The 10,781-nt window shown below is 41.9% G+C and overlaps 1 protein-coding gene across 6 annotated transcripts in view; it reads right to left on the reverse strand.

Annotated features, from left to right (window-relative positions):
- The window catches only part of ttc14 (tetratricopeptide repeat domain 14), a 29,950-nt gene extending 19,606 nt beyond the window's left edge, over positions 1-10,344 (reverse strand). For 3 of the 6 annotated variants that reach the window (XM_069897132.1, XM_069897136.1, XM_069897137.1), the window contains exons 1-5: positions 10,066-10,343; positions 7,364-7,485; positions 4,432-4,631; positions 2,976-3,060; positions 2,746-2,875 (exon numbers count right to left, since the gene is read on the reverse strand). In XM_069897132.1, coding sequence (XP_069753233.1) covers positions 2,746-2,875; positions 2,976-3,060; positions 4,432-4,631; positions 7,364-7,485; positions 10,066-10,202 — 674 coding nt within the window. In that variant the 5' untranslated portion in view covers positions 10,203-10,343. Of the gene's footprint in view, positions 1-2,745; positions 2,876-2,975; positions 3,061-4,431; positions 4,632-7,363; positions 7,486-10,065 lie in introns of all 6 variants that reach the window. The other 3 variants (XM_069897135.1, XM_069897133.1, XM_069897134.1) reach the window with 3 other exon arrangements.
- Positions 10,345-10,781: the final 437 nt, after the last annotated feature.

A 10,781-nucleotide genomic window follows, 5' to 3' on the forward strand; every position in this document is an offset into this window, starting at 1 on the left:
TTTCATTGCAAAAGACCTTTCCAGCTGGCAGTGACCAATCCTCCATGTTTGGCTCAATGGAATGATTCCTTGAGTGACTGGGCTTTGACTAATCTTGGAAATCCTTATCATCATAATTTGTCCCCGTGCCTCTCCCCCGCCCCCGCCCCCCAATCAATCTGTTATCTAGGTAACACAATATTGTTGGATCTTAGCTTTATTTGTTCGTAGATGGTTTTTCTCCCCTTTCCAGTGTATTTAAGCCCAAGAACAATTTGTATTTATGGTTAATTAGGTCTTGGGTTTCCAAACATATAATTGAACCCAGTTTCAACACTTCCTGAGAGGCAAAAACAACAGATGCGAAAGATCTGAAATAAAAACAAAAATGCTGAAGAGAGACATCAGGTTAGGCTGCATCTATGGAAAGATAAAAATAATTAGCATTTCAAGTTTATATCCTTTGATCAAAAAGGTGAACTGGAATTAATAAAGGGTCTATTTTTCTGGCAGAGAAGTCTGTAATATTAATCCATGTTATCCGTACTTGCGTCAAGTAATGCAAGATGAAAGAAAAATAAACTTTCATGCTTATCTATTTACTCTTTCACCTAACCCCACGCACCCCCACCCCAATACAAATCCTGTGACGACAAATTTTATTGGGTCAAGTAAAAACACAAGATGCTGGAGAAACTCAGCAGGTCACAGTGTCCTTTATGTAGCAAAGTTAAAGATACATAACTGACGTTTCGGGCTTCAGCCCTTCATCAAAGCATGAGAAAGTGTCAGCAAGTGTCCGAACAAAAGAGTAGGAGGGGGAAGGGGGGGGGGGGGAGGGGGGTTGGCAAGGCCGGAGATAATAGCTGGAGAAAGGAGGGATGGGTCAGCAGCAATGAGGGGGAGGGGAGGGGATGGCAGGGCTGCATGGGTGCAAGAACCGGAAAGACAGGAAAGGGGGAGGGGGAAGAAAAGGCAAGCAGATTTAATGTAAAGCAGTAAAGTCAAAAATCTGTGGGTGGTCAGGAGAGGACAGAACAGAAGACCATAGAGAAATGTGGGAGCGGGAAGGTGACCCAGAATTGAAATGGTTGGCCACTGGGAGGTAACTGTGGTTACGAACGGAGCGGAGGTGCTAAGCGAAGCAATCTCCCAGTCTGCAACCGGTTTTTCCAATGTACAGAATACCACAAAGGATCCTCTAGATCAGTGGTTCCCAACCTTTCACTTTCCACTCACATACCACTTTAAGTATTCCCTATGCCATAAGTGTTCTGAGATTAATAAGGGATTGCTTAAGGTGGTATGCGGGTGGAAAAAAAAAGTTTGAAAACCACTGTTTTAATCATTCCAAATTGATTCGTTAGGTGCACAGTTTCATAACTCCAAAGGAAATGGGCAATTTTTCTCGTAAAATATTTCAGTAATAATTGGGTCTCGAGCAGTGATTCTCAACCTTCCCTTCCTACTCACATCCCACCTTAAGCAATCACTTACTAATCACAGAACACTTATGGCATAGGGAATACTTAAAGTGGTATGTGAGTGGAAAGTAAAAGGTTGGGAACCACTGCTCTAGATGTACAAGTGAAGTGTTGCTTCACATGAAAAGCCTGTTTGGGATCCCGGACCGTGGTGATGAGGTGTCAGCGCAAGTGTTGCACCTCCTGCGGATACAGGGGAAGGTCCCGGTGGGGGTGCGATGGATGGGAGGGATGGGTGCGCAAGGGAATCGCGGAGGTGACGGTCCCTGCAGAAGGCCGAGAGGGATAAATGTTTGGTGGTGGGATCCTGTAGCAAGTGCCAGAAATTCCAGCAGATGATGTGTTGGAAGCAGAGGCTGGTGGGATGGTAGGTGAGGATGAGAGAGATTCTGTTCGTTACGTCTAGGGGCAGAGGGGATCAGGACAGATGAATGGGAAATGGAGGAGATGCAGGTAAGGGCTGAGTGGTGGAGGGAAAGTCACGTTTGTGGAAGAAGGCAGACATTTCAGAAGCTCTGGACTGGAAGAACTCATCTTGGGAACAGATGCGGCGGAAACAGAGAAATTGACAGAAGGGGGATCCTTGCAGGGGACAAGGTGTGAAGAAGTGTGGTCCAGGTAGTTGTGGGAGATGGAGGGTTTGGAGTATATATCAGTGGAAAGCTGGTCTCCTGAGATGGAGACGAGAGAGATCCAAGAAGGGGAGACCAGGAGACTTTGAGATCGGGGTGGAAGTTGGACACAAAGTGGATGAAGCTGATAAGCTCATTGCGGGTTTATTGGGTAGTGATTTATGAATTCTCCAAGAATTATTTTCCATAACTGGAACAGATTTACAAAGTGGGGTTCCCTGTACCTGTCACTGAGTAAGTGATGTGATGCCATTGCAGCCCTTAATCACTTACACAAGCAGCTGGCAATATCTTCTTCACAGGTCTTGTAGAACCTTCTCTGACCACACAGGGCATTGACTACGAGAAGGCCACATTCCACGTTTTCCCTCAGGAAGAGCATCTCCTTGCCAGAGAAACCTAGAGGTAGTTTCCAGTGCTGACAGTGAAGTTACCTTAGAAGATTAACTTGTTTTCATTGCGAACTAGGGCCTCGTCTACATATTGTAACCACTAGGCCGCAAGTCTCAGGTAGTGTGGTTGCTGAAGTTGGGTTTGTGGGGGTGAAAAACAGTTTAAAACTAAACAGAAACACACATACTGCGTTGAGAAACAAACTTCAAGTTTTCTCTCATTCAGTTTGATGGAAGAGAAAAGAAATATTTTTGTACCTGTAGTGCGCAGGAAGATCTTCACTACTTATAACACCTAGTTTCCAATGAGAAAGATGAGATGGAAGAATGGAAAGGCGCAAAGTTACCGCAAGTCTTTCATGGTAACGATCAACATCTTTTACAACAACTGCAAAACAGAAATATGAAAAAAATACATGGTAAAAGTTGAGTTCAACATTTCAGTTGACAACAACTTTCCATTCAACATTCATATCAACTCTCAGTACCTCTTACAAGATCTCCTACTTGAAAGTAAGACAAAGGATCTTCGTGTTTTCCATGTGAAGGTACATCTCTTATGGGACAAAGTGCCTGAAATAGCAATATTTTAAGCAGTTAATTCACATATATTGTTCCGTTTTCTTTCTGTATTTTAGATGTCCTAAAGTTACAGCTGGACAAATAAAGGTTTTGTGTACTTAAATATCAGTGCTGTGTCCTCACATTTTCACATCTTTCGGAAGACAAAATAGATAATTGCAACTTCCTCAAATAATTAGAGGCCATATAAAATCTTAAGATTTGAAAAAAGAATTACAAGGTGTGTTTAAGACCAGAGCCTCAGGAGAACTTGGATCATCAATATATTAACTACAGCCAACTGACTGTGCAACTCAAAAGAAGTACAGGTAAATGAAAACGATATAAATTTCATCACAAAGTTTAGGAATTATTTTATCTTATTGCCTGGGCTAGCGGTTCAAGACTGTTGGCAAAGGACAACCTCGCCTAGTGGAACGTGTTAAATTAAACATATCTGAAATGTATCCATTCGTCACCACCCTAGCCAAAGGATTTTTATACAAGGCTTTAACCCAACCAGTAAAAAAAGGTCCAAATTTAAATCTTTCAAGTACTTTAAATAAAAAGTACCATTCAACTCGATCAAACACATTTTCCGCATCTAATGCCACTACCTTGATTGATTCAAACAATGTCTGGACACATTAATAACCTGGGTTATATCCTGTCTAGCCCCAGGGACTTATCGTAATGTTTTTCAGGATCTCCAACGCAACCTCTTTTATAACCTCAACTTGCTTTCGCATTTGCCAGCTCTTTGCTGACCTTGCATCCACCAATGTCCCTCTCCTTGGTGAACAATGAATGACCTGCCCTACCACATGCACGTTTCCCCCCCTTTAATCCCTGAATCCTCCTACTCTCACTCAAGTCATCATCCTGTTCTTCACATGTATAATGCCTTGGAGTTTTCTTTAATCCTGTGTGACAAGGCTTTCTCAAATCCCATTTTAGCTCTCCTTGCTTTGTAAACTTGTATTCCTCCACATGCCTCTTGTCAAACTTTTCTACCTCTCTTGTCAATCACGATTCCTTTACCGTACCATCCTTTCCCCATCTCAGTGGGACAAATTCATCCAGAACCCCATGCAGGTGGTCCCCAAAGATCCTCCATATTTCTGCTGTTCATTTCCCTTAGAACAGCTCGGCTCAATTTACTCTCCCAAGTTCCCACCTTGCACCATTCTAATTGGCTCTTCCTCAATTAAACACTCCTATAGCTTGTAATATAAAAATGAAAGTCAAGGAGAAAATGGATTTTAAATGCGTATATATTCTGCAAGTTTGTTCTCATCCCTGTCAAATAAATGTTAATTCTTTAATGCATACTTTTCACAATATTGTGTTTTACGATACAAGGTAAGGGAATCATTATCTTACTGTTATTTCCAAGGATTCAATGTCCCGCTCAAGGTCCCCTCCAAGACTGATCAATTTTATGAAGAATCCAAATTCACGAATAGATGAAATTCGTCCGATCACAATATCCCCTCGTTCAATATCACGGAAGAAGTACTGTCTTTTATCATCACTTGGAACCTCCATCAACTGTTCCAAAGGAGGCATGATGGCATAATAATCTGAAGAAAAAAATATTTTGAAACATTTAGAACTACTTTTTTCTAACTCAATCAACATAAATCCTTTAATTTTACTTTTATCCTAAAGCCAATTGTATTTGAAATAATGAGCAGAATATACATTTAAAAAGTTAGTTAATTGAAATGGCATTTTAAAATGGTTTCAAAATACATTTCCAAATTAATACTGATTTTCTGAGTTCCACTTCTCTCAACCTCACATAATTCTTTGGCTTGGCTTCGCGGATGAAGATTTATGGAGGGGTAATGTCCACGTCAGCTGCAGGCTCGTTTGTAGCTGACAAGTCCGATGCGGGACAGGCAGACACGGTTGGAGCGGTTGCAAGGGAAAATTGGTGGGTTGGGGTTGGGTGTTGGGTTTTTCCTCCTTTGCCTTTTGTCAGAGAGGTGGGCTCTGCGGTCTTCTTCAAAGGAGGTTGCTGCCTGCCGAACTGTGAGGTGCCAAGATGCACGGTTTGAGGCGATATCAGCCCACTGGCGGTGGTCAATGTGGCAGGCACCAAGAGATTTCTTTAGGCAGTCCTTCTACCTCTTCTTTGGTGCACCTCTGTCTCAGTGGCCAGTGGAGAGCTCGCCATATAACACGATCTTGGGAAGGCGATGGTCCTCCATTCTGGAGACGTGACCTACCCAGCGCAGTTGGATCTTCAGCAGCGTGGATTCGATGCTGTCGGCCTCTGCCATCTCGAGTACTTCGATGTTGGAAGATAAAAATGCGATCTCAATACATGATCCTGTGTTGCTCAGAAACCATGTCAGAACAAGCCCCTCATTATCAGACAGGGCAGATATCTCACAACATTCGTAATTGTATTTATTCTGTGGAAATGCAACAAATAGCTTGCATAGCTTAAAGTACTTCACTGTCAATTAAGTACTTTCTGAAGAGTTGTCTACATTGCTATACAGGAAATACATAAAGATAAAATATTTTTAAAAAAATCACTGCTAGAAATTGTCCACTGGCCACAATATATTACAGTGGCACAGAAAATAAACCAACAAATGTCTGATGCATGGAAGATTGAGACAGCAGTTTTCATGGGGAATGTTTAGGCGTGTGAATCAAGTTGGTTGAAGTAGTCTTGAGAAGGATCTCAAAGAATCCATCTGCATTAGTTTTCTTGAACAGTATGTTATCGAACCGTAAAGGGAACATGCTATCTTAGATCTGGTCCTATGCAACGAGATGGGTAAAATTAACAATCTTGTCATGAGGAATCCTCTCATAAATAGTAATCACTGAATGAAGTTCCCATACAAATGGAAGATCCACTAGTTCGACCCAAAACTGGCATAATATACTAAAATAAGGGAGATGAGGTAGGAGTTGGCTAGTGTAGATTGGGAACAAAGGCTACATAGTGGAAGACTTTCAAAGAGATTTTCACAGTGCTCAGCAAAAATATATTCCAGTTAAAACCAAGGGTGAAAGGCTGGAGAGAGCCAGCCTTGGACAACCAAGGGAAAAAGAAAGAAAGGCATCAAATTAAATGCTCATGGATTCAAAGCCAGTGAGCAATGGGAAATCAAAAGATAGGAAAAACATTAAAAAGTAACATAGAACAACTAAGCAAGAATAAAGGAAGAGAAGATATATTATCAGAGTAAAATAGCACAAAATATAAAAACAGATCATAAAAGTTTTTTTTTTAATTATATAAAACAATTCGGACTAGAGGCTGGTGACAAGTGGTCAGCTACCGGGATCAGTGTGGAGTCCACTCTTGCTTGTCATTTATATTAATGACCTGGATGAAAATGTCAGTGGCTTGGTTTGCAAGTTTGCTAATTACACCAAAATTAACATTTAAAAGTCACTTGAACAGGTATGTGGATAGGACCAGGGTAGATGGATTTGAGCCAAACACAGGAAAATGGGACTAGCAACTTGATCAGCATGGACAACTTGGGCAGAAAGGCCTGTTCAGTAAAGTTATGACTCTATGAGACCATCACTCCCTCAATAATCAAAACAAATACCAATCTAGTTGACATATTAATGTCTCCAAGTTGAAAGTGAAGCCAATCGAATCACTTCCAACACTAAAATTATTTCAGAATGTTCTTGCATGACCACTAATTTACTTCAAGACATGGAAGGTAGAGGCAGAAGACCATTTCTTCTCACAGTTTTAGAAAAAAATATTGCAAAGCCTCTGACAACAAGGGAAGAAAGACAATTTGTCAAAAGAGTTGAAGGAAAAAAAATGTCTGCTCATTTAAAGAATATGATAGGCCAGTGGTCCTCAACCTTTTTCTTTCCATTCACATACCACTTTAAGTATTCCCTATGCCATCAGTGCTCTGTGATTAGCAAGGGATTGCTTAAGGTGGTACATGAGTGGGAAGGAAAGGTTGAGAACCACTGCTCTAGACCCAATTTGTATTGAAATATTTTGCTTGAGAAAAACTGTCATTGGCCCATATCCTTTGGAGTTATGGGACCGTGCACATAAGGAGTTAATTAGGTACGATTAAAAGAGTGGTTTTCAAACTTCTTCTTTCCACCCACATACTACATTAAGCAATCCATTACTAATCACAGACCACCTATGGCATTGGGAATACTTAAAGTGATATGTGAGTGGAAAGAAAAGGTTGAGGACCTGTGATAGGCTGTTGTCATGAAATGGAAAACAAAAAATTCTTCCAATGCTAGGAAACACCAAAAAGAAAAAAAGCTCAGGCAATTCTTGTATACAAATCACCTTCTGTCTCTTCGTCATTCAGTTCTGTGCCAACAGATGATTTCCACGATGGAGCAAAAAGAAGGTCAGCTTTTCTTGCAATGAACTGCTGTATACCAATATTACCAATTCTTCTATCCTTTCTGCAAAATAGTAGTGTTTCATATTAAAATTATCCTGCATAATTACCATGCATAATTTTTTAATATCAGCTTATCCAAAATTGCAGTTTGATATCATAGAAAAATATTTGAATTTAAACATGCAAAATACAAAGGTTCAATAAAAAGTATAATACATAAATGCCCACAACACTGATGAACTCGTGGCTTCTCATCATGTAGAGAAGTTTAGATTATCAGACTACAATCTAGTTTTAGAGAACAGGATATATCAAATGTGATACATTTTCAGTTACTGCAATTCATCCAAAATTTCAGATCTTTAAAAAATTGCCTCAACCAGAAACTGTACTTTACACAAGAATACACAATTCTTGTGTAGATGGATAATTAAGCTTTTGTGGCAGTCTCCTTTCAAGGGAGGTTTTGTAAATATTACCCGAAGCATTCGAAGGACAATGTCAAAGATCATCCACTGCACATTATCCATTTCTATCCACATGGAACACAAATAATGTTAGTTAAGTCATTCAGACAAATCAGAAATCTGCAGAGAACAAACACTATCCAAAGTACTAATTCAATTCATACTGCAGGATACATGATCCAAAATAATTAATATATATCTCAATTTCTACAGATACACCATTGAAATCATCCCATCAAGGTGCATCATTTGTGTGGTACAATATCTGCTCCACCTAAGTCCACAAGAAACTGTTGTGAATGTGGCTCAGGTCATCACACATAACCCCTCTCTCTTCCACTGACTTCTTCTATAACTCTCGCTTCCATGAAAAAGCAGCCAATATATCATCTCACCTTGGCCACACTCTCTTCACCCCACCTCCATCAGGAAGGAGATTCAAAATTAAGAGACAATGCACCTCCCAAATTCAAGGACAGTTACTTTCCACTATTTTCAGACTGCTAAATGGACCGCAAAATAGTAAAATTATGTGGTCTTGTGTTTTCTCTCTCTGTAACTCTGCATATTTGAACTTATTGTACTGAGATGTCAACCTCATACAGCATCCTTGTTTGTGACAATAAGCTTGAACTTGAAGACCTCATAAAAGTAGAATGTAGAGCAACACAATGTAATGTCAACCGAAACAACAATATTCCACTATCAATCGAACATCTCCAATTCTACAGTTGATCTGTAGAAGTCACAGCCCTAAGTACATAACAAAACAATTTTCTTATTGGTGAGATCCTAACTTTTACATCCTTCCACACTGTGATTGCCATAACACTTCCATTATTGCCTTTCCAATCCTTTACCAATTACTTGTTTACATCCTCTGGGTTTTTGTTCTCTCAATGGAAAACAGAATCTTCTTCTCAATATAGCAACATCAATCTTTATTTACCAATTGATAGTCTATTCAGTCCTTCTTCAGTTAAAAATTTCCAGTACTGACGTTATCCATAAATCTCCTTCACAATTTTATTTTAAATTGATAAAAATATGGATGAATAGAAGAAAATTTCCAACAACAAAAAGGCATTAAGAGAAAAGTAGCAAGAAAAAGACCTTACATCGTGAAACAGTCACCATACCTTTCCATTATGTAAAACAAAAAGGCCTTGGATACATTTTTGGGAATCTTTTGATATATAAATGGCAAAACTTGAGAACATTTGCTGACAAGTTAAAAATGATATCAGGTTGGCATCGCATTGGAGATGACACGAGTAGGTGTCAAGAACTAGACGGATTAAGAAGGAAGAGGGGTTGTAATGCACTGAAGGCTTCCTGATCTCGTCAGACGTGTGGATCTGGAGCTCGGGTTGCTGTTGGTTCGGACTGAAGGCGAATCCATGGACACTCAGTGATTCAGGTGAGACTCTCTTTTGCTTCTCTTTCTCTAAATGGGAGGGGGGGGGGGAGAGAGAGAGAGGAAGCAGGTATTTTCTGCTAATGGTGAATCTTTTGTCTGCCTTAGGGTAGACAAAAGGAAATTTTGTGTCGGATCACATTTTTTTTTAAATTACTTGACAATAAAAGAATCATGCTGACGACAAGAGAAGATTTAGGAGGAAAGAGAAGTGTGACCAGGATAAGAAAAGAAGGGATTTTTTTTCCCCAGATTCTTGGAATCACAAATTCTAATTGGTGGATCCAAGAGAGATGGAGGTTTCAAAACAATACAAAGGGCTTTAAAACAACAACACAGTAGATACATCCTAATAGAGAATCCCGATCTGTCTTCAGTCACCGACCAACCAACCTTCCACCCATTTGTTCGCCCAGCAGTTCTTGGGGGAAAAAAAATGGACAATTGGGAATTTGAATGAATTAGTAGAGCACTGACCTACAGCAGCAAAACGATTTGCCTCTAGAGTTTTTTTTAAAGCAAAGTACTTCGTTAACTCTGCAGCAAGATGTGGGGGTGCAAAAAGGGCTGGGAGAGTCTGCGTGATTGGGACTGCGCTAGTGTAAGTTTACGCCAACTCAATAGGCCGGAGCCACGAGCAATGGCCCTGCTTCGCTGCGACGATTTATTTTTGCATGGCCCCCGACGTGGGGCTCCGGTGTTGCTGGCGAACGAAGCCGTGTGGAGGCTGGAGCCCAGTTAAACGGATCCCGTTTACCTGTGATGCAGCGCTGTTCTCAAGAACTCGGCCGAAACGCTTTGAATGTCTGGGTTCTCATATTGCTCACTTTTCAAAAGGGACAACAACGCGGGCCCATGATAACCCATCGACTGGCGCATAAGATCCTTGTTCATAGTCAGCGTCAGTTTAACTCGCGCTCAGCGTGCTCCTTCCTCCGCATTCTCCCTTTGGCAATCGAAGAGCGGGCAAGGCCGCGGAGGCCCAGCAGGTCGCCGCCTGCCCGCGATGCGCGTGCGCGCGGCCTCGCGCTTCGGCACGCATGCGCGCCGTCCGGGTCCGGGAGGGCGGCGGACCTCGTGGAAACCCCGGAGTCAACGTCTCTCTCCAGTTGCAATTGCTTCTTCTTGTTGATGTTCATCGTGGCTGCATCGTCCGTTTCACTTTTGTATTCTTTCCTTGTCGTGACTTGAATCTGCTGCGACTCACCCCCCCCACCCCTTTCTGCTGCGACTCACCCCCCCCCACCCCCTTCTGCTGCGACTCACCCCCCACCCCCTTCTGCTGCGACTCACCCCCCACCCCCTCCTGCTGCGACTCACCCCCCCACCCCCTTCTGCTGCGACTCACCCCCCCCACCCCCTTCTGCTGCGACTCACCCCTCCCACCCCCTTCTGCTGCGACTCACCCCCCCACCCCCTTCTGCTGCGACTCACCCCCCCACCCCCTTCTGCTGCGACTCACCCCTCCCACCC

The sequence above is a fragment of the Narcine bancroftii genome, chromosome 9 (assembly GCF_036971445.1).
Source record: "Narcine bancroftii isolate sNarBan1 chromosome 9, sNarBan1.hap1, whole genome shotgun sequence".
NCBI lineage: Eukaryota > Metazoa > Chordata > Chondrichthyes > Torpediniformes > Narcinidae > Narcine > Narcine bancroftii.